The following is a 23,435-nucleotide window of genomic DNA, read 5'->3' as shown; positions in this document are numbered from 1 at the left end:
TTTTTATCTTGTTTGAGAGGAAATGATGAACACATGCTGGCTTTTGTGGAACAAAGAGGCAGGAGATGTGAAAATCACTTCTGTTCCGACAGAGGTTTCTGTGCAGTGGGCGGACACCCCCATCAAATCACTCGAGTCAATGTGACAGACGTGTAATTGGGAAATTGTCAGTATGCGCCATGGTATTACTGTCAGAGTGATTCAAACCCTGCTGCAAGAGTACTCATCATATTTAGCAGAAATATGTATTTAAATCTGTTTTTGTCACTTGAGTAGAAGTACAAGTATCTGCTGAACCGATCCCATGTTTACACTCGCTGGCGGTTATTTTAATCCGGTGCCAAGAAATGAAAACACAGTAAAAGTACACGACAGAGGTAGGTGAGTACTCGGTACATTTCCAGCACTTTTGTTTATGTGCACATTTACGTGCGTGTCTCATGAATGCGAGCGGCTCTCCTGCTGTTCAGCGCCTTCGGAGCGTTTTTACGCAGCGGTGATGTGCAGCTCGGGCCCGGCGCTGATTGGTGGCTCGGTGGGGCACTCCTCAGCAAGATGGCTGCATTGCTGCGCGCAATAGTGGCATCCTGGTGAAATGACGCAAGCCACAGTTTACGTTCAGTCCTCGCGGCTCCGAGCCTGAGCTCTCCAGTCTCCATAGCGCAGATCCCGCCCGACACAGCCGGAAGACCGCCCGACTCTCCTCCTCCACCGGACCGAGTGGAACCGGTTCATTTGAGTAAGTAGCAGCGGGGATTGCCTGTTGATGTGTCCCAGAGGTGCGGTTTGTCCTGCTGTTCGTGGACTCTTTTGTTGTTGTTTCCCGAGTGTCCGTGATTACCGGGCGCTCTCCTTCCTGCACACTGTCGATGGTTTCTCGCTGGCGGGGCTGGCCGTGGGGCTAACGACGCTTTGTTTCTCTGTTTCTCTCGCTCGTTTTTAACTATCATTGTTGTTACTGGTGGTAAAATCCACGAGGTGCCCACACGGAGCTGTGTTCCTGTCTCGCGTTTGGACTGTGTGAATGCGCTCGCTCGCTCGCCTTGGACAGCGTTGGCTCGGCGCATTTCAAATTTTCCACACATCCTGGCGGCTGTGCCAGGCTGTCCCGCTGCTGGGAGCCCGTGTGTGTGTGTGTGCGGGGGGAAACACTCCTCACAGGGAAGAGCAGCTTTGGTCGAAGCTACAGGCCGTTAACCTTTGTGGAAATGAAACTATGAGCACACGCACACAGCACTGACTCCCCCTGTGGGGAACAAAGCTCCCAGTGTCTCCCTGTAGCACAGCTGGACACAGCTGTTAAGCGGCTCGAGCTCCAGGACAGAGCAGAGCTCTGTGGCCGGCCATGGGCTCACACCTCTGCTGCTGCTGCTGCTGCTAAACCTGTGGTACAACTTCTGAGCTGCCTTCTGTCCACAGCAGCCTTTTGGCCTGCGGGGGAACGACCTGCTGATCGTCTTTGTTCCTCATGACTGCCTCAGAGGAAGACAGAAGCTGCTGGATTGTATGAACAAAGTCACAGCAGCCAGGATTACATCTGATACACAGACCATTTGCAGCTCATTAGCTCAAAGTTACCGAGTCTGTTTCAGATGGATCCTTCCTTCCTTCCTTCCTCAGACACTATGAAGCACACCGGATCGCCAAAGGCACTTCAGAAGTTTCCAAACCGCCTTACTGGCTGCTGCCTTTAAATGTGCCATATGGTCATTAGCTACTGTAGACTACAGCGTGCCATCAGCAGCAGATCATTACACCCTTTGGTGGCTGTGCAGCTCTGGTGTAGCCAGACAGTTAAAGGGGACAGCATCCATCACCTGCAGCTCCCATCAGGGCCAGACCAGCAATCCTGTGGGTGGATGTTGTGGTGCCCCTCCTGACTTTAGCCTTGTTTTATCTCCATCTATCTGCCTCTCTCCTCCACTTGTTTATCTGTTACTGTGTGTGTGCTTGTTTCTCACATATGCCTTTCTGTTTCCGGTGGCTGAAATATAAACGTCTCACCCCTCCACACTCCTTCTCTTCCTCTCTATTCCGAGTCCTCCTGCTTCTTCCTTGTCCACCTGTGGCCTCCTCACCTTCAACTGATTAAAAGCGATCCAGGTGAACACACAGGCGCTCATAGGGTCATCCCGCAACACCTGTCGTGTCATCTTGTGGGGAAGTGGAGGGTTTCCATGGTTACCGCAGGATGTCTTCTCTGTCTGTGGGTGTGGGAGGGAGTTCCCGTGACTGTCTCTTCCATCCAGTTTGTGTTCGCTTTGCGGGTATTGTGTTCTGTGGGAGGTGCAGCTGAGTGCTGTCAGCTGTGATAAGGTAGTCTGTATTGCAGTGTGGAAAGCACAAGGTCAGCACAACTCAATCCTCCAGGTTCACTGTACCTGTCAGTTTGACTGAGGGCGTCGCAGGCTGATTAGGTTTTCTACCCGGCCGAATAAACAAAGTGCAAGAAGCAAATGTTGCAATACTAAGCCCAAAAAATCCGCACTTTGTCATTAGCCGCCGCTGTGCTCCTTCTGCTCCGTGCATTCCTGTTTATTTTGCATTCGGTGTGCAGATCGGTGGACGAGGGCTGTTTCTGCCACCGGTCTGTGTGTGAGTAGGGATTGGCTGAGTGGCCTGCACACATGCTTTCTGTCACACGACGAAGGGTCCTGTCTCTGTGTCCCTGCCTGCGTTTACAGTTCAGTTCGTGTTCAGAGTCCAGCTGGGATGGAGACATGGGGACAAACTACAGTATTGATTTTGCTTTCCGTTTCTTTTTCTTTTTATTCGCCTGTTTTCCAATCTCTACTCTAGTTAAAGGGTCGCTGACGGGGTCTCAGCTGTGGAGCTGTTAATGCACAAGTAGGTGGTGGTGAAAAATTATATAAAAGGTCAGTGTTTTGGAGGAGGGGGGTTCCTGTTGGCGGTATACCAGTTCCATCTTCCCATACTATGACACCCTTGTGTGGCTGTTAATGCTCAGTTAGAGCACTCAGCTCTGTTATTAAGCATGTATGAACTGAGCCATGGTTGTTGGAGCCCAGCTTCCAGTACCACCAGCAGACATCAGGGCCAAGATTTCAGCGTCTGTCTTCCAGGCTTCACAAGATGGTAGCTGATGGTTATCTGATGGATTAGACTGTTTACCTGCGAGTTTACCTGTGCTCCGTAGCATTTGGACTACAAGCCGAACCCAGAAAGCTTTGTGTACTAAAAATATGGTCTCTCACCTACAAATTCTGCATATTGATGTTTGGAGTCTGTGCATAAAGATGAGAGTGCAGGTTGGTTTTACCTTTCAGCAAAACCCTAGTTCCTGTTTAGTCTAAGCATCTTGTGCACAAACATATCTGGAACTTGCTTGGTTGTTCAAATATAACAAATTCATCACAAGCAGAACTACGTGTGGCAAAACACTTATCCTTCACATGCATGTCGTCGGCATCACCGTATTGTAAATCATAATAATGTCTTTCTGGGTGTCTTTAGGGTAAACTGCTGGAAGGTTTTATAGCGTGTGTGTAGGATAATGGACCGACCAAAAGCACTGGTTTGCATCTGAAAGAATAACATTGCAGATGCGATACCAGCCATGTTGAGATTTTAAACACGGGCTCGTTTGCAGCCACCTGAAGAGGCGAAACATTCAGTGTGTTTTTATTCCCACACAAACAGTCGTCTGAAGGGTCTTGGCCAGTCGTCCTGCCAATTATGCAAAGATTCGTATGCGTAATTTCTTATGACTATTAATGCGGGCACGGTTTTAATTGTGTGCCTCGTGGGTTGGTTTGTTGGCAGTTCAGATGGATCTGGGTAAGAAAACATAAACACGTCTGACCTCGTGTGCCTGCTGTGTTGGAGGAGGCCGACACCATCAGCTGCGCAGCTGTCTGTCAGCAAACGTGATCAACAAGAAAATCGGTGATGTAAAAACATAAACCACCTGAATGCTCGGAAAGCTCCCGGCCCAGACGGCGTGTCTCCTGCCACCCTCAGACACTGTGCAAACGAGCTGGCCCCAGTGTTTTCTGGCATTTTCAACTCCTCACTGCAGGCATGTCATGTGCCTGCCTGCTTCAAGTCCTCCACCATAATCCCTGTCCCCAAGAAACCTAGGATCACTGGACTAAATGACTACAGACCCGTGGCTCTGACATCTGTGGTCATGAAGTCTTTTGAGCGCCTAGTTCTCTCCCATCTCAGGACCCTCACGGGCCCCCCTCCTGGACCCCCTGCAGTTTGCATATAGAGCCAACAGGTCTGTAGACGACGCCATCAACATGGCCCTACACTTCATCCTGCAACATCTGGACTCCCCAGGAACCTACGCCAGGATCCTGTTTGTGGACTTCAGCTCTGCCTTCAACACCATCCTTCCAGACCATCTCCGAGACAAGCTTTCCCAGATGAATGTGCCTGATCCCATCTGCCGGTGGATCACTGACTTCCTGACAGACAGGAAGCAGCATGTGAGGCTGGGAAAGAATGTCTCGGACTCCCGGACCATCAGCACCGGCTCCCCTCAGGGCTGTGTTCTTTCTCCTCTGCTCTTCTCCCTGTACACCAACTGCTGCACCTCCACCCACCAGTCGGTCAAGCTAATCAAGTTTGCAGATGACACCACCGTTATTGGGCTCATCTCGGACGGGGATGAGTCTGCCTACAGGAGGGAGGTTGAACGTCTGGTGTCCTGGTGCAGCCACAACAACCTGGTGCTGAATGCCCAGAAGACAGTGGAGATTATTGTGGACTTCAGGAAGCACACAGCCCCACTCCCCCCCATCATCCTGACTGACACCCCCATCACCTCTGTGGACTCATTCCGCTTCCTGGGTACCACCATCACCCAGGACCTGAAGTGGGAGCCCACCATCACCTCCGTCATCAAGAAAGCCCAGCAGAGGATGTACTTCCTGAGGCAGCTGAAGAAATTCAACCTGCCAACACGGACGATGATGCAGTTCTACACTGCAATCATTGAGTCCATCCTCACCTCCTCCATCACCGTGTGGTACGCTGGAGCCACTATCAGGGACAAACAGAGACTGCAGCGTGTTGTGCGCTCTGCTGAGAAGGTGATTGGCTGCAGACTCCCATCTCTGCAGGACCTGTACACCTCCAGGACACTGGGGCGTGCAGCTCGGATCTCAGCTGACCCTTCTCACCCTGGACACAGTCTGTTTGACCTGCTCCCCTCAGGCAGGAGGCTCCGTTCCATTCGCACCAGAACCTCTCGCCATAAGAACAGTTTCTTCCCCTCTGCTGTTGGACACATGAACAATAACCATATGACTGTTCCCACCACTAACACATGACCCTACGCTGTGTCACTGCATCATTCCATGTTTGGCACTGATCACCACCTGCACTCATGTATATATCTTTCTACGTAGCACTCTTAATTCTTATTCTCATGTATATATCTCATGTATAGCTCATGCACATATCTTTCTACGTAGCACTTTTAATTCTTATCCCTACTTTTATTTTTTCATGTCTATTTAAGTGCTATTTATGACACTATGTTTGCACTGAAGCACCGCAGCAATTTCCTAATGTTGTAAACCTGCTCAACATTTGGCAATAAACCCCTTTCTGATTCTGATTCTGATTCTAGAGCTCTACCCTTAATTAGCAGCAGTACTTTTACTTTGGAGAACCTGCACCCAGGATGGAAAATAATATTCAGCTATAGAGAAGTGCAAAAATTCACAAGTACAGCTTTTAAATACTGCATTTAAAAGGTTTACTTCATTACTTCCAAACCCCTCACGCTCCCTGGATGCTGTTAATTATATCGCCGTCATGTCGCCCAAGAATTTTCCCCCATTACTTTTCCATCTTTCTCCTGTTTCCGCTGTTTTGCTTTGAAATCTTGTCAGTCAGCCACCTTAGGCTCTGACCTGCTTTCGCCTCAGTCCCACAGAAATGACTACCTGCCTTTTGCTCTTTCAGGGAACTGAGTGCTACTAACGCCAGCCATTTGCAGGCCTCAGAGGAGACATTTTATCCTCTAGTCTAGCCTGCATTAGTTGAAATCATTCGTTTCTCTATGGCTTGATTATTTTTACCTGTACCGAGATACGGCTTAATGCAGCTCACGTTTCAATTAGAGTGCTTAACTGCTCTTTCTTCGCTCTCTCTCTGAGTGACAGCACTGAAAGGAAATGGTGAGAGCCGTGCAAACTTCTGTGGGCCTGTAGTAACAACACTGGCCTCTTCCCAAAAATACATCAAAGCTTGTCTACAGCTTACTCCAGCTTCTTCACCAGCACATGCCTCAGTTCTGCACAATATGCCTCTCATTGTCAGTCACAAGGCCGGGCTTAAGTTTCACTCAGCAGAACAGGGTCCCCTCTGTTTCCACGTCCACTCCTCCACCCATGGCTGCTTGTCATCCTCATTACTACAGTGAGAGGAAGAGGAAAGAGCCACTCAACGGCAGACGGTGAAAAAGAGAGAAGAGAGGCACACAAGCAGCAGCAGAACACTCATGATGGACCTTTACTGTCCACCGGCCTGTGTGTGTGTGTACGTGCGTGTGTGTTGGCATGACTTCCCAGGCTTGTCAGGCTGATGGAGTGCCTAAAGTGGGACAGGAGGAGAGGTGCAGCATTTGCTGCCTGGCTAGAGTAAATATTATGGCGCACTGGCCCACGAGTTGCCGGCACTGTGCTCTGTCACATAGAGATGCAAAGACACGCTCAACACGCCGCAGCTCGCGATTTGCCGTACGAGTCATTTGCAGTGACTCCAGGTGGAGCGTTTTGATTTTTGAGCCGAGTGTTTATTAGGTCAGCTGGTGCAGTGTGTTTGCGTTCTCACTATGAGTTATGCAACATGACTAGTACATACGAGATGATTTGTCAATCAGATTTTCTCACTTAGTCATAGATTTTATCACATAAGCTGAACTGAGGGGGTTGAGTATAAGATAAATAAGGATTTTTAAAGTGTTAATTATGCAGAGCAATATTTTTTCCCTCAGGGAGCTTTACTGTTTGCTTATTTTAGCTGTACATACTTTTTTCTGGAGTTGTCCTCTATCATCACATACAGAAGGATGAATAATTCAGAGAAAATTGTGAACTTGTGACCCCTACAGTGAGGGATCCAGTGGCTCTGATATGCTGTGAGGACTGTTTCCTGGCATGGATCGAGGCCCAGTTGTCCCGTGGTGTTCTCAAATTTTTGATGACAGAGTGCCAAGTTAGGGAGCCAGCATATGACCGAGTGCCGCAGAGAAAACATCCAAACCTCAAACACTTGCAGGTGTTTATTCCATATTCAGAGGATAGACTTGTGGTGGTTTATAGCTTCATGTGTTGCCATATTTCTTTGCACCGGCTGTATTTGGGGTGTTATGGGGTCTCTTGAGGACAGAGCAGAGCTGTGAGCGAATGAATGTCGCGTATTGTTATCTTGTCATGCTGCTGCGCTCCATGAAATTGCAGGGGAAGCCTATGATGAAGCACTTTTTTGATCTAAAAGATTATGCCTCAATCTACAGTGCACCAGGGGTCATTGGATTGTTTGAGTATGAAAATGATGTGAATCATGTTGCTGGCTTTACTCAACCAAGGGAAACAGTTACTGGCTCCATCTCACTGGAGTAAAAATAGGATGGCAACTTCCTTGTGACTAGGAAAAATTGGTGGGTGGTGACTACATTGAATTGCTTAAAGTCCAAGGAGTTACTCCAACCAACTGGTTACCGTTCAGCTGGTTGTATTCTGGCTATAATCATGTATAAAAGCAAGGCTGTCACCATCCTGCAGCACCTACGTCACTATTGGAGGACAAATTTCTAAATTTCTGTCTCAGCTCACGGAAGTTAGGCTGGATTCTGGATCTAAGTAGTTACTGTGAATTTGTGTGCATTTAGACGGAAACAGATTTGATCTGTTTATCACAGTTAAATGCTGCGTCATTGCAGACTACATATAATTGTAAACTTGACTCCATTCAGCCCCGAACAGATATCAGACTGACTCTATCTCATCCCTGTTTTATCAACGTCTTGATGCTCCAAGGTTGTTTTCAAGACGTTAACTGACACTGAGTGGTTGCAGATCTGGCGTCCACCTTTGAAACTGCAGTATCAGAGGCAGCGACGGTGACGCAGGTCACACAGGGCGCGCAGTCGCAGCGCCGGTTTGGATAAAGGGGGAGAGAGGCTAGTTGGCTGATGATATCAGTAGATGTTCCACCTGAGAAGGCACCATTAATGCTGAATGTTATACACATGCTGCATTCCAGATGAGCTTTTGTGTTTTCATGGAAGTCCTTAATTATGTCAGCCAAGACTGCATGTATTACATCATACAGCTGCCCACGCTCGCTGCACGTCACCGAGGGAGATGTGCTCCTTGCAGTAAACTCAAAAAGAGCCTAATGATATGTTGTGTTTTGTACTATTTTCAATTAAATATAGGCTTTGAGCCGTTTCAAACCACTGAATTCTCTCTTCTTCTTCTTTTTTTTTGTTTTAGATTTAAAGCGCATCCAAACCTTTTTTGTGTTTTTGACATGCAGTTTCTAAAGCGTAGCTCAGCACTCAGCTGTGAAGATGATGAAGCAAAGATAGAAACTGTCGCTGTGTCGTCACAGGTGAGGCTGCCCTGAAGTCACTCTCCCTGAGGCTTAAATGGCTGCTGAGCGAGCACTTCCCCATCACAGCCGGGAGCTTTACGGTGGGAACTGATAAACGTACACGTCCAGTTCACGCACAGAAATAAACCCGTTAAACAAAAACTCTCTGCTATGCTTCAACCAGTTTTCCGCCTTTGTTTGGCCCGTTTTTCAGGCTCTGTGGTTGCTTGTGCTCCCTCTGGCACAATCTTGCATTTGAGAAACCCTTGCACTGCACACTACTCGGTCTGTGTGCACGACCTGTGTTTGTGCAAGCATTCACATCTTCCTCACAGCGCTTTCTGAGTTCCTCCTTTAACAAACTGACTTGTAAAGGAGGCTTGTTCACAGACCTGAGGGCAGGTCACGTCCCACACCAACATATGCAGGCATGGGCAGGCCTCTGTGTTTGCCAAATAATTTTCAGGGTCTGGTTATTTGCCATGTGTTAAATATACAACTTGGTCTGCATTTAAGAAGAGCTCTTTGTATCGCCTGGCTCAGGATTATTGTTTCAAACTGCTTACAATTGCTTACGAGGTGAAACAGCAACAGGAGGCTCTGCGCCAAATCTGGGGTAAGATCGGCTTGAATGACGCAAGAGCTGCTAGCTGACATCACAACTTCTTTATCTTTAAACTGGGTTGCCCCTCTGTTTTGGCCCATATGCTCATAATGGATCTTGAGCATCTGGATCCAGAGGCGGTCGTGTGCCAGTTGGTGTTAAGAACCTTTTATCCTTTTCACACACTGGATGTTTATGTGTGTATACACTGAGTTGCCAGGCTTGTCCCATTGACACACTTGAGCATCTACAGAGCAGCTCAGTCCTGCTGTCCTGTGGGTTAAATCAACACTGGAAAAAACAGAGCTCACACACTGCAGAACTCCCAGTTTTTACTTATTTATTTGTAACACGTCTTCAATAGGTAAAAATTGGCTGAGCACATTTTTTTTCCGTCTCAACAGCTGGCCCACACTGTGGTGTGGATTTTTTTTCCCGTATTTAAATCAAAGCTGAGCAACGCCCCACTGTGGTTTTGCACGTGGCACAGAATAGAGCATTGGGCAGAGCTCAGTACTAACTCGGGCTGATTCCTGCTGGAGTTGCCAGTCCTAAAAGTGTATGCACTGATCTCACTGTACAGTGGAACACGTGCAAACGTACAATGCCAGCGCGGCTCGTGCAGCAGCACAGTGGACGAGCCTTTGGTGGCTTTTTGTCGAAGCGTTTTATTGTAGTTTGTAAATTAAACTGTGCAGTTCCCTCAAAAAGCCATTTACCTGCACTTTGCTCTACATAAAGAGGTAAAAATTGACTTAATTAAAAAAAAAAAAAAACGTCAACCAAAAAACAATTTTCACATTTGCATTGTTAATACTGATGTGTTACAGTGGCGATTTAAGACATATTTTGAGCAAAATGCACGTGTTTAGAGGTGGAGGTTTAAAGCTGGAGAATCAATTCAGATTGGTATCTCCATATTTTGTGTGCAGATTATGAATTCTTTAAAGTATTATTATTATTATTATTATTATTATTATTATTATTATGAAGTTTGATTAAATGTGAAATTCTGTCCATGTAGGCAACAACAAATGTGTGATTTTTGATGACTTATCACAGCTAATTGGTGAATCATCAGCAAACAATGGAAATGACCCAGTTCAATGGCAGACTGTTGGCAGACTTGTAGCAGACTTCTGGCAGACTGTTTGCAGACTGTTGGCAGTCTGTTGGAAGACTGTTGAAGACTGTTAGCAGACTTTTAGTAGATTGTTTGCAGACTTGTAGCAGACTTCTGGCAGACTGTTGGTAGACTATTAGTAGAGTTGTGGCAGACTGTTGGCAGTCTGTTGGAAGACTGTTGGCAGACTTTTAGTAGATTGTTTGCAGACTGATTCTGTCTTAGCAATATCTCAGTAGGTTTGGCAGCAAAAAATAACCGAAGTGAGATAACTACACCATAATAGATAAAACAAATACTGATAAAGTTGAACTTGAAGGACATAATATATATTGTTGGGTGTCTGGTGTTCAAACCTCTACATGTGTTTCTGATTGTGCAGCTCTGAAAATATATTATCTATGATGAAACCAACACTCAACCCTTCATGTAAGCATTCCTCGTTAAAACCTGCCAAAGATTTTTGTGATGCTTGTGAGAAGACCAAGTGTTAAAATGAGCAGAAGTCTGATTTTGAAAGGATGTGACTTCTTGAATTATGCGCCACTGAAGAATGTCTGAGCCTTTGGCCTTGGTGTTATTTATTTATAGGTGTGTTTGGCTGTGTAATAGTCTGCCGTTCTGGCTGTAGCTTATATGCATAACCCGAGTAATAGCAGCTTGGCCTAAGGATCCACAGCCTAGCATTATCCCTGCACACAACAATAGCTCTGGGAGTGCTAGGTCTATTTTAAGCCTGCTCCTACTCACAATTTGATGTTTCAATACACACAAATCAAAGCCTTCAAACAGATGCTGCCCACACACTAGAGACCCTTTGAAACTTCACGTCTATCACGGCTGCTCACATTTCTCAGCGTACGTCCTCCGGTGGTTTTCGGAAAGGGAGTTTCTGTGCTTTGTTCATCTAATATTCACTTCAGTTGTACGCTAATAGTGAAGAGAGACTTGACTGCTCGCTCTTGGTGTCCTCTCTCCCGTTACCTTTGTTGGCATGTTCTTTTTCTATCTTTTTTTCTCCATCTCTGGCATTTGATTCTCCACTTCACTGTGATGTAACTCTGACAGATAACATGGGCTCCTTCGGCAGCGTTTCCAGGTGCATGCCTCGTGCTTCTTCCCTCATTTATGTGCCAATGTCAAGAGACAGATAATGCGGGATGCGATTATTGCTGTGTCTTTACGACAGCGTGCCTCAGACTGCTGCATTAAGATCTCCCAGCTGTGTGTGAGGTGATGGTGGCTTTATGAGCACATGTGAGGCATAATTGAGTTGTTCCAGAGTGGTAGTTGTAGTAAGAGGTATCCCAGGCTGCCTGGGACGGGCTGATAAGCTGCTCTCTAGACCAGAACTCCTACTCAAGCCACAGGTGACCCTACACACTCATCCCGAGCTTGCATGTGTGTGTCTAAGTGTCTGGATTCTTGCCCGCAAGGTATTACTCCCTCTTGCCTGTAGGCCCTTAGAGAAATTCATGTGTAAGCTCTGCTCAGGCTCCAGAGATTAATGTCTTTTCTCCTGCAGAGCTGAGAAAGGGATTCATATATGAGTTCTCTCATCTTGCACTGAATATTCACACACCTCAGAGTCTCAAAGGAGCAACGAAAGATAATTAATTTCAGGATGCTTCTTTTTTTTGCTATGTATGGTTTGTTCCTGAGAATTGTTGCAGTCTCCTCGACACTCCTCTGCTGCCTCACCGAGTGACAACCTGCCAAGTGACAGTGAATGAAGCAGCCTGTGATAAAGGGAACAGCAGCAGCTTAGTTTGCTGATAATACTGGCCAGTAAATTCTGGGCTACATAGTACCTGCACACGCAGGTACTCGAGCGCTGTGCACCTGGTGCTTTGTGTCATATCCAGTGAGATGGAAGCTGGTGGGCCGCAACCTAAAGACGGCCTCCTGTCAACTTCAAACGCTCTGAAGGAGCAGCGAGGGCCAGGCAGCGTTCTTTTGAAGCTGTGCACTCGTCCTCCTCTCTGGACCCTTTCTGTCCCACCTATTGTAGACCTTTTCCTTCCACCTTGTCCCCCTTCAGCTCAACCCACCCTCCCTCTCTTTGTCTTTTTCTCTCTATTTTCAGTGTCTTCAAAAAGCCTCTTCCTCACCCTGCCTCTTATTATTTATGTACCGGCGGCACAGATTTAATCAGGTGTGTGTGTGTGTGTGTGTGCGCGTGCGTGCGCATTTTTGTAAGTGGCAGCAGTCAGATGGGCCTGTCAGAGACAGCATATGGCATGTGTGAGTGACACAAAAACTATCTACATACAGCGTGTGCAGCTTTGTGTTAGCTGTTCTGCAGGGTGGGAGGGTTTTCTTATTTTCTATAGAGTAACGATGAGTTCGATTTAGTTTGTTCATGCCCTCACGTTGTTCTCAAACAAAGCTCTGAGTTGCGTTGAAGTAATTACAGAGACTTAACGGCCGAGTCAGACTGGTTTACAGGTTACAGGTTTGCTGAAAGTGAAAATATTACTGTAATGCATAAAATCAGTCTGTTGGTGTCTTTGTCTGTAAACTCCTCCGAGACCATCTGCACTCAAACTTGAACTACAGGTGCTTTACTACTTATCTGATGGTTCTCATCTATATCAGGCATTAAAAATGCATCAAGTTGCCTAGCAACAGATGAAAACTATTCGTTTTTAGCATTTATGAACTTTCAACACCTCATAAAAAAAATGTGTTTCAGGGGAGTGACATCAAACTCATATCCACAAAAGTTTCATTATGCATGGCTAGCAACCGCCTAGCAACAGGCCAAAATTACACTTTTTAGCATATATGCAATGTCTGTCTATCTAGAAATAAAATATTCATTTCAAATTTTAAGTATATCAGTTTATCAACAGCATGAACAGGCCAAACAGTATAATAGCACAGAGCCGTATTCGTATCGCCGATGTTCCAGGTAGATCAGATCATCAATCTGATATTTGGATTGGATATCCGGACTGGAAAAGGTCGATGCTGATGCGGTGAACGTGGCTCCCTGTTGCTCTGCGTTTGCTGTGTCACAGTCAGTAGCAGAGCAGCATTTGCTCATGTAGAGAGACTTTATCGTTCATTTTATGCATCGCAGTCCTGTTTACACTTTTGTTGTTGATCCTGATGATGTTAACAGTCCATATAAGAATAATCGCAGTGTCTTCCTCAGAGTAGGAACACCTCGCTCATTTAACACAGCTATTGGATTTTTACTCTGTGTCAACAGATCAGTGCATCCTTATATCATGGTGCCCGATATGCAAAACAATTTTTTTTGTTTGTTTATTTTTAATGGATGGTAACACAAATTGGTGTAATCTAGGGAAGGGTTTATCTCTTCAGCAATGTTGGCTTCATGTAGCAGAGAAGTATCACTACTGAGCAGATAGTGGTGCAATAATCACATTAACTTGCTATGTAGTTCCCATAAAATCCCATCACTTCTCCTTTTCTGTGTAACTTCATAAATACAGCTAGTCAGACATTTACATTCATGAACTTTGGACAGACAGTTGAACAAATCAGGGAGGGGTCATCTGAAGTTGCCTTTTTCTCCTACATTTCAGATAACTCATGATATACATGCACTGTCACTACTGGAAACGCTTGGTGTAATTTTAGGTGAGGTTTCTAATGAGCTATTTATATATAGTAATATGTACCTATTCTTTTTATGTTGAATTTTTTGCAGGATATTAGAAGAAGGGGTAGTTTCAGCAGCTTTGGCAGATTTTGATGCCAGATGTTTGGACTCGTGACCCCCTGAGGTTGGTTTGTGTCTCCTCCCCTGTCCTTGAACTTGGTATTTTTCGTTTGCAGCCACTTATACTGGGGATTATATTAATATTATCTTCTCACTAATAAAAATCAGCATTGCTATCTGGCACAAAATCTATGCGGGCTGTGCTGTAATTAGTTTTTAGTTTAACTCTGCAATTAATGACTGTGATAAGTGCAGAGTCATTAACTCTGTATTAATGAATCCAAAGACTAAATAACACCTGAACTGTGTCACTGATCAGCCCACCTGCAGCTCCTGTGATACTGGTAGAGTTCAGCTAATTATTTTTGGTTGTTTAGACCAACAGCTTCACTCTCTTAGCTCACCCGTTAATTTAGTTTTCACAGACACAGTGTATTTTACACTGGCAGTTTCACGGCCCACTGCAGACAGACGGCAAACATCTATCGGAGGAACATAGTTTGGCATTTAGCAAAAGAGGGAACTGGACATTTAACAGCTGGAGACAAACAGAACTTTGAGGGTGGTGAATATTCACCAAGCAGCCAAAGGTACGGATGCTGATGTTGCTGCTTGCGCAGGCAACCAAGAGGTTTTCTATAAACATCACTTAGTAATGTTTTCAGATCAAAAGTCCAAATATTCAGGTGTGACTAGCTCTGTAAGTTTTCACATTTAAATACATTTGTGTTCAGTTTCACAAAACACATTTATTTATTTATGCATTTCTTTTAGTTTTTTTAGGTGTTTTGTATAACAAGAATAAAAAGCATAAAGCATATATCAGATGGGTTATGCTCTTTATTTACCCTGCACTGCACCCCTGCTGCTGCTGCTCCATGTATTTAATGGCAGTGGCTATTTTTAGCTCTGAAAGAAACTCTTATGAGGAAGTAATAACCTGCAGCATGCGCTATAAATGTGCATTTCTCTTTCTACTGAGCCTCTTAACGCCAGGTGTGAATTCACACTTCTGTGAAGTGTGCTTTGGTTTCCTGATTCAGAGGGATGGAAAGGATGGGAAAATGAAGACAAGTCATCTCTGAGGGTTGTGCTGCATGGAAAAAAAACAACATAAACGACATTTTGCACCGATCGGGAGTCGCCATAAAAGCTCAAACCGTCGATCATGTTTGACAGAGCGCCGTAAAAACAACAGCGCTGTTCGTTTTATTGTGTCTGTCGTGAATACGAAGTCTTGTTTTCTCTCTCTGTGCAGGTGAGAGTGCGATGAGGAGAAGTTTCAGAGTGTGAGGCCATGGGCTGCACCTCGGCCAAGCAGGTGTCGGCCGTGCCCAGCGATGAGGAGGGACGCGGCAAGGCCTACAGCAACGGCGACGTCTTCACCGGTCAGTTCGCGAACGGATGTCAATAAAATCTTCACTGCTCCATTTCACTCAGTTGATTGCTCAGCGTGGACCCATTACCCCGCCTGCCCACACAATATACATCCTCATTGTTACAGCTCACGGTACTTCGGCGGAGTGTAAAGTTCTCCAATTCAGACAATAACTGTCAACACCGCCGCTTTTATTGGAGATGTCTGTGTTGACAGTTCGTGTAAGAGAGGAAGTAACCAGTTAGTGAGATGACGGCGTTGAGTCGTGTCCTTGGATGGGACCTGGCGTGTTCGTTCCATCTCCATATTGCTATTCTTGCGTTTTTATTAGAGTAGAACAACAGAGAAACGTCTTCTCGCTGACATCAAATGCTAAAAATGTAAAAAGTGAAGGTTTCTGAAACTGTAAATGGTAAACTGCTGTCACAAAGCAGACAAAGGCTATTTGATGGGCATCATGAGTCCATACTGCTTTGGTAACCAGCCAGAAAGGTTTGAAAACAGCTGGATTAGCTCAAAAGAACAACAGTTTTAACAATGCTCACTTTCTACAAATGTGTCTCCCAAACACGACCTAATTTTGTAGATTTGATTAATAAAAAATGCAGAGAGATTCATTAGTAATGAATATACTACAGTCCTTAGTTGCTCCCTTTGCTTTAGCAGCGTGTAGCCGGCTGTTGTGTAATGAGGGGCAGGAATAAAAGCTGGAGCCGGAGAGAGATGATGGGTGGCGGAGGGATTAACAGCGATTATGAATTAGGAGCAACACTCTGGTATAGCTGCAGGCGGGTGAATGGATGTGGCAGATGATGATCCACAGGAGGTCCCCTCTCTCTGTCTATCTGTCATCCCCCTCTCCCTCTGATCTTTCTAACTCCTCTCCAGCCTCTCACCTCCTCCCTGTAACCCCTCTCTAACTCTGCTCCTGCCCTGTTTCGTGCTCCTCTCTGTTCTCTTTTGCCCTCTCGTCTCCCGCTTTGTCTTCTGAGCAGCGCCAGAACACGGCAAGGAGACATGAAGGAGAGCAATGAGATGAACATTTTTTTCCTTGAGAGAGGAAGAGAGTGACGTATTTTGGCGCTGCAGGCCTTTTTTTTTCTTTCTTCAATCTATTCTCAACTTCTCTGTCTTCCCGTCCCCCCTTTCAAGGCCTCGCTCTTCTCTTCCTTTTTCTCTCTGTCACACTATTTTGGGTCTCTGCACCCCCTTCTCCTCCCTCCTCCTTCTCTTCCTGCCTTCATCTCCCAGTGTTTCTCCCAGCTCTTTTCCTCTCTTCTTTGGCACAACATTAGGTCAGAACCTTGTGTCCTTTCACATCCCCTCCTCCTTCCTCCCTCTTAGTCCCATCCTATCCCCTAGTCTCACTGTCAGTTGGTTAAAGGGAAATCTGGAATGGCAGTGCATGGGTTGGACTACTATTTGAGTGTGTGTGGGGATATCTTTGTGGGGACCAAAAATTGGACAATTACAATACTTGTGGGGGCCAACAGCCCTTATGGGGACCACACATTTTAAGGCATTTTTGAGGCTCAAAATGTGGTTTTAGCGTCAGGGTTACATTTGGGTTATAGTTATATTTAGGGTAAGGGCTAGGGTTAGGCATTCATTTTTGATGGTTAGGTTAGGTGTGTGTGTGTGTGTGTGTGTGTGTGTGTGTGTGTGTGTGTGTGTGTGTGTGTGTGTGTGTGTGTGTGTGTGTGTGTGTGTGTGTGTGAAGGTAGAGATGGAAGTGACCTGGATTGTGCGGATTAGAGTTATCCCAGGCCTCAAAACCCCAAAAGCATCTCCCTTCTTAATGCCCCCCTTCCTTATCTTCACCCGCTTCGCGTGCACATCTTTCTGCTGTCGCTGTCGTCACATACTGTGCAGTCATTCTTTCCCACTCGACTCGCCGCCCTTTACAACCGCTGCCAAACTGGCTCGCAGCATCCGGTTTACTTCTCATGACTTAGGCGGAAAACACTGGTCAGCTCTGGTCAGCCTACGCACACAAGTGTAACCCCAGCGGGCTGCGCGTCGGTGTGTTTGTATTCACGTATGCGCTGATGTTTTCATATCAGTGTGCTCAGTTAGACAGTAAGCCCTATTCATGCTCATGCAGATCTGCCTCCAACAGATTGTCTGGCAATCAGTCTGTCCTTGTGCCCTCTGTGTGCGTGAGTGTGTATTTGTATGTCCCAGATATTCAGACTCCGGCCGCTAACCCTAACCAACCCCCCAAATGCCCTGCCCTCCCCTCCCCAACTCTCTCTCAGTCGCTCTCACACAATAACCGGAAAAGGCTCAGCTCCATTACACAAACGCTGAGGGGACGACGAGGGAAAATAGCAACACTCTCCACAACATCGTGCTGCTGATGTCTGTAATAATTACAGTCAGAGGAGATTAGAGTGGAGATAGCAAGTATATCTGATTGTATATGTGGCAGCTCAACATTTATAGAAAACAAGGCGGTGTGCAGTTTCAGTGTTTATCTCAGTTTTTGTGCTGAAAGGTTCGACTGTCTCACTGAATGAACACGTTACTGTCCTTCTGTGCCACAAGCAGACAACGCTACAATCACTTCCTGGGAGTAAAACGGGATTGCTCAGAAATTATTGTTCAAAGAAACTCGGGGCTTTCTTTATCGGACTGCCGAATGAGAATCAGACCTTGGAAATATTATCGCAGATGAAAAAAACAAAACAGACCAGTTGCTTTCTTGAATTAACCGATTGTGCCGTCGGTTCCCTGTTAAACTCGAGGAACACAAAACACAGCTGACAGCCCAAAGTCACAAAGGACATCGTTTCTGTGTACGTTGCGTGCCGAGTGAAAACGACTCCTCTCTGGGGCAGCGCACAGACCTGAAGGTCACCGGTTCAATCCCTGGGATGGAAAGATAGACTTGGAACCAGAGGTGAGAGCAGCATTAGAAATGAATCCATCAGAGGGGCAGCGCAGAGTCAGAGAGGCAGAAATGGGTTGCACATGTGCAGCAGAGGCAGAGAGGATGATGAAGAAGATTCATGGATGTAGTGAAGGAGGACATGCAGAGGGTCGGTGTGACAGAGGTGGATGCTGGGATGGGGGCAGACGGTCTGCTGTGACGACCACTTATGGAAAAGAAGGAGGAGAAGAAGGTTTTCAGTATTATGAAGGCAGTTCACTTCTTGCTGGTATACATCGCAATGTTAACTTCTGCTGCAGACACAACCTGCTGCAGAGCAGGCTGCGACCTGGAAAGATGCCTCAGACCTCAGTGTGCTGAGAGTAAGAGGAAGTTTTTAAAGTATTGTCTTTCCCTGACGCACATTAGTAGAAAAATAGATTTCTACTAATTTTATCCTCCCTATCAGCTCTAATATCTGAAAACAAGGCACCTATGTTTGTACTTGTTGACCTTTATATCACATTTGCATGTGCGCTAGGCTGACATTTGAATTGTGCTTTTATACTTGTTCTGTACCTGCTCTCACACTCTCGGGGCTGCAGCTGAGAGATTTTAAAAACCGACACTGTCTTCCGCATATCTGAACACGGATTTCATCTGTCAGATTTTCCCGAGTCTCAGTGAACTCAGTGATGTAATACTAATCAGTTCAATTACACTCCTTCCTTTAAACTTTACAAATGCACCAGCTCTTTGTAGTGATGATCATCCGTACAGAGCTTTTAAACACTGCTCATCTGTCAGTTTTTTCAACTGGTCTGCTGACAATAGGCCTGTCTGTGGTTCTGGTGAATCATACAGCACCGCCTCCGTCATGTGAACGTGATCATTGAGAAACCAGAGGTTAACTTGGGTTGATAATGACCTTTGTGTGACCCCTGACAGCAGATGTTGGGTTAAATGGACCTTGATTTTAAAGGTATGTTGCGTTTTTAATAGAGGGCTCATCAGCAGCTCAGTGGTTAAGTGGGACTGTGTTCAGAGGGGAGGCAAAAAAACCTGATTCATTCAGTGATCTTCAGAAGCCACAAGCTCCACAGCTGATTACAGAAGTTGAACTAAAGAGGAAGCTAACTCAGAGTCATGCACAGACAGCTCAAATACAGTCCAGCCCTGTGCTGACCTGTTGTTCCTTTCCTCATTTTCTACTGTTAAAATGGTGGATGGTCATACCGACCTTGGTACCAACCACCTGCGGCTGAAATCTTCTGTGAAAGGCAGCCAATCAGAAAGCAGGTTGGTTTAAAGTATGTCCTGAGGTCCAGTATAAGATAAATAAAGATTGTTTTAAGCAGAAAATCACAGGAAGCTACTCTGGAGTCCAACAACAAAATTTGTGGAGCTGGAAATGAGCATTTAAGTGTCTGTGTATGCATATCTACTCCCATGCACTTCATCATCACGATCATCACTTTATTTCCAAAGCACTTAAAAACAACATAAGTGCTGTAGAAAAAAATGAGAGATCAAGTGTAAAACATTGAATCAGCTACAAGTTCATTCATAAATGCCAGATTTGAAATAGTACTACGCTAAAATCTGAGTTATGTGCTCTTGTTTGCTTTTCTGGCACAATTTCACCTACGTCCCAGGTGCCTGGAGAAGTTATTAGGTTACCAGACCAACGCGTTTCGGCTTCATCATGACCCCGATGAAGGCCACAAGCCGACAGGGTCGTGAAAATCGTGCAGCAGCGTTTTTGTAACGGGTGTAGACGTGAGAGGGAGGCAGAGTAACAATAATCCAGACGAGAGGTGATGCCTTTAGGTGGGATCTAGACAGGATGGGCTTGATTTTTGACAGCTGCCTCAACTGAAAGCACTTAAAAACAGGGAGGACTCGACTTGCATGTGGCGGTTAAGTTTTAGGCTGGGGTCCATTTTCACACCTAAATTAGTGATGCTGGATTTTTCATGTATGGCCAAGGAGGAAAAGTCAAAGGTAGGGATACAGCTGGAGCTACTGGATTTAAAAAGCATGACCCCAATCTTTTTTTTCCTTTAAAATTAAGGAAATTCGGTGCCATCCATCCCCTGATGTCACTGGGATAATCAAGGAGAGGCTCTAATGCACACAAGAAGTGTTTAAGCTCTTTATGCATACAGGAGGTCTCATCCGTATGTAAGAGTTCTCTGAAAGTCGTGTTTATGCAGTAAAGTTTACTTATTGAATCCATCAGCTCAGCTCGCAGATGAGCAGAGAGCCTGCGCTAATCTTCTCCGCTTGTAACTTTCTCGTTACGACAGATCAGACGAGAGCCTTCATCAAACAAAAGCATGATCTGTCTCAGTGTTGGATATTTCTGAGAAGCTGTCCCAACACTGCAAATTCCACTTAATGTTTTTATTTCTTTTTACGTGAAGTTTGACTGTTTTCACACAGATGACACTTTCCTCAGGTTCCTTTCATCTTGGAAGAGTTTTAGTGACAGTGAGAGACAAGCTGTAACTGACTTTCATTTGTGAGCAGCTGTGTCAGTCTCTGGAAACACATATCGGCACCCGGCGTGTCTCCTGCATCTCTTACTTACTTTACTGATTAATCATGAGTCAATAACTTTTATTAGTTGTGTTATCAGTTTGCTATTTCGGTGATAATGTGTGGGAGTATTACTCAGAGATGAGATATCAGAGTATCTTTTTGGCATTTTAATAAACACGTAAGGGCTCTGAGTCAGTCGTGACCTCTCAGTCTAATCTAATACGGACATCTAATTAGCCAATCACATGGCAGGAACTCAGGGCACTGAGGCGTGTAGACATTTTCAAGATGTCCTGAAGTTCAGACTAATTGCCAGGGTGGGGAAGGAAGGTGATTTTAAGTGACTGTAAATGTAGTTGTTGGTGTGAGTGCTTCAGATACTGTTGCTCTGCTGGGATTTTCCGACGTGGCCGTCTCCGCCGTCACAGAGATGATATGATTCGACTGGTTTGGCTGCTTTGAGCTGAAGGAAGGCAACAATAACTCAAATAACCACTCATTACAAACTAGGTGTGCAGAAGAACATCTCTGAATCCGTAGCATGTTGAAGCTTGAAGCACATGGGCTGCAACGGCTCCTGTGAGCTACATACAGGAAAGTGAAGCTGCAGTCTGCACCAGCTCACCCAGCTAACATTCACACATTCACACTTCAGTTGTTGCATGCAGACTGGAGTCAAACCACCAACTTTCCGATTAGTAGGCAACCTGCTCTACCACCTGAGCTAAAGCCACCCCAGGCTTTCTGACGCTGATGCTTTGAGTAGAAAAGCTCTATGTAAGAGCCAGTCCACACCGTACCCATCTTCCGATAGCTCAGATAGTCTCAAACTGGTTTGTTCGTGATGATGAATCTGATCCAATAGAGCAACTTTAGGATGCGGTAAACGTCATGGATGCAGCAGCTGTCAGGGATGTTTCCAGCAGTGTGCTGAATCTGTGCCATAAAGTATAAAGATGGTTCTGAAGCATTAGCAAGGTGTTGCCTAATGTGTTCCCACAGCCAGTGCTTTAGTTCAGTTGTAGTTAACTGTATAACCTTCCTCCGATAGTTCAGTGACTCCAGCTGAAATGTTAAACGGGCCTTGCAGTAATAAACTGTTTGAGATCGTTCTCTTCCTGCTTTTCATCGTTTTATCCCTGCCGGCAAGATTTCTGTTCAAAATATCATAAACAATTATTTTTCTCTCTTCTCCTTTCAAAGCTGATAGTCATTTCATTGGAGCGATGGTTGGTGTGTGTGCGCCTGTTTAGAGATGAGGGTTCGCGTTCAGGTGTGAGTGTCACGGCCAGACCGATGATGGCTTGTAGCCAGGCTGGCTGAGAGGGAGGACACACAGCAGGAAGGACAGAGTGACATAGCCACAGGACAGGCCAGCGAGAGCTATGAGAGCAGACACACACACACACACACGCTTAAATAAGGCGATTTAAATGACTCATACCCAAACAAACACTGCACTCGCATGAAATGACAAACGTGCTGATTCAAAGACGTTTCCATTTCTATCTGCAATGAAACATGCTTGTGCACACACACACATGTGAACACACGCGCGCACACACTCTGACTGCTGGTATCTTAAGGTCAGCGCGGAGCGCCGCTCTGTAATCAGAGATGTGAACGACGTCCACATCACAAAATCGCGGCTTCTCAAAATAGTTCTTCCCTTTCATCTCTCCCCTCTCCGACGGGCTCCCTCCCTCTCACCCAAAGCGAGCCCAGCATCGATGTGACGAAACACCCATGTCATCTCTTGTGACACAGCGTGCCACGCGCACGCACGCTTCACATACAACTCGCGCAGCGTGACCACTTTCTTTGCTCCTATCTAAATCGAAGCAAAGTCTGTGATGTGATGACTCTTGATTGGTGCAAGCTGGGTCACTTTGATCTGTCTACCGTTTATCGTCGCGTTCAGCTGCCATCCTGTGACAGAAGCAGAACATTCAAACACTTTTAACCTCTCAGGCTGCAGCTAACCCAAATTATAATGCCACATGCTCCTCAATGCTTGCTTTAAAATTCCAGTTTAGGCTGATTTAGTGTAAATCCAGCAGCTGCTGCTAATTTTACCCCCTCTGTTCGTTTGTCTCTGCCCTAAAAAAACAGATTATATAGCTTGAAATTGATGCTGTTGCCCCTCTGCCATCAGGAGAGCAGAGGAAATAGCTCTTAGTACTGTTTCCTACAGTAGCACCGTATGCACTTGTGTTTACAGAGCAGACCTGAGCTCGGTGAGCCTGTGCTGTGTTACAGCGCCGTATGTGTGTGTTTGTCGGCATGTTCAGACAGGAGCTGCTTTGCTCCGACTCGTTTACATTCCTGAGACAAACAGCAGAAAAGGAGCTGGCATTTGTTTCTCTCGTCTCTTTCTCTTCATCTCTGCCAGCGTTCTCTCTTTCTCTCGCTAATTATTTCGGCTCTAAAGACACACGTGCGCGATGTAAAAACACAGGTGATCGTGGGCTTAAGCACACATCAGGTGAGGAGTTGGGCGAACCCTTCAGCCGGGTACGCGGGGGCACAGACGGACGTCACGCCGACAGACACGCTGCAGAGAGAGCGTGGGGGCAAAATACAAAGTGTGTAAGAGATAAAGCCACTGGTACTTATCGCCTTCTCAGCTGCTTTATCAGTTAC

General features: G+C 45.9%; 1 protein-coding gene across 3 annotated transcripts in view; it reads left to right on the top strand.

Annotated features, from left to right (window-relative positions):
* Positions 1-87: 87 nt before the first annotated feature.
* Positions 88-23,435, top strand: part of LOC146680372 (uncharacterized protein C1orf21 homolog) — a 31,596-nt gene continuing 8,248 nt past the window's right edge. The window contains exons 1-3 of one of the 3 annotated variants that reach the window (XM_085449083.1): positions 431-739; positions 13,987-14,062; positions 15,257-15,386. In XM_085449083.1, coding sequence (XP_085305209.1) covers positions 15,296-15,386 — 91 coding nt within the window. In that variant the 5' untranslated portion in view covers positions 431-739; positions 13,987-14,062; positions 15,257-15,295. Of the gene's footprint in view, positions 382-430; positions 740-13,986; positions 14,063-15,256; positions 15,387-23,435 lie in introns of those variants that run through there. The other 2 variants (XM_085449084.1, XM_085449082.1) reach the window with 2 other exon arrangements.

This window comes from Copadichromis virginalis, linkage group LG23, assembly GCF_057382275.1.
Source record: "Copadichromis virginalis isolate Kocher_CV1m ecotype Utaka linkage group LG23, C_Virginalis_male_GT1.1, whole genome shotgun sequence".
In the NCBI taxonomy this organism is placed as follows: domain Eukaryota; kingdom Metazoa; phylum Chordata; class Actinopteri; order Cichliformes; family Cichlidae; genus Copadichromis; species Copadichromis virginalis.
Note: the sequence above shows the minus strand (reverse complement) of the source record. Positions and strands in the feature narration are given on the sequence as shown.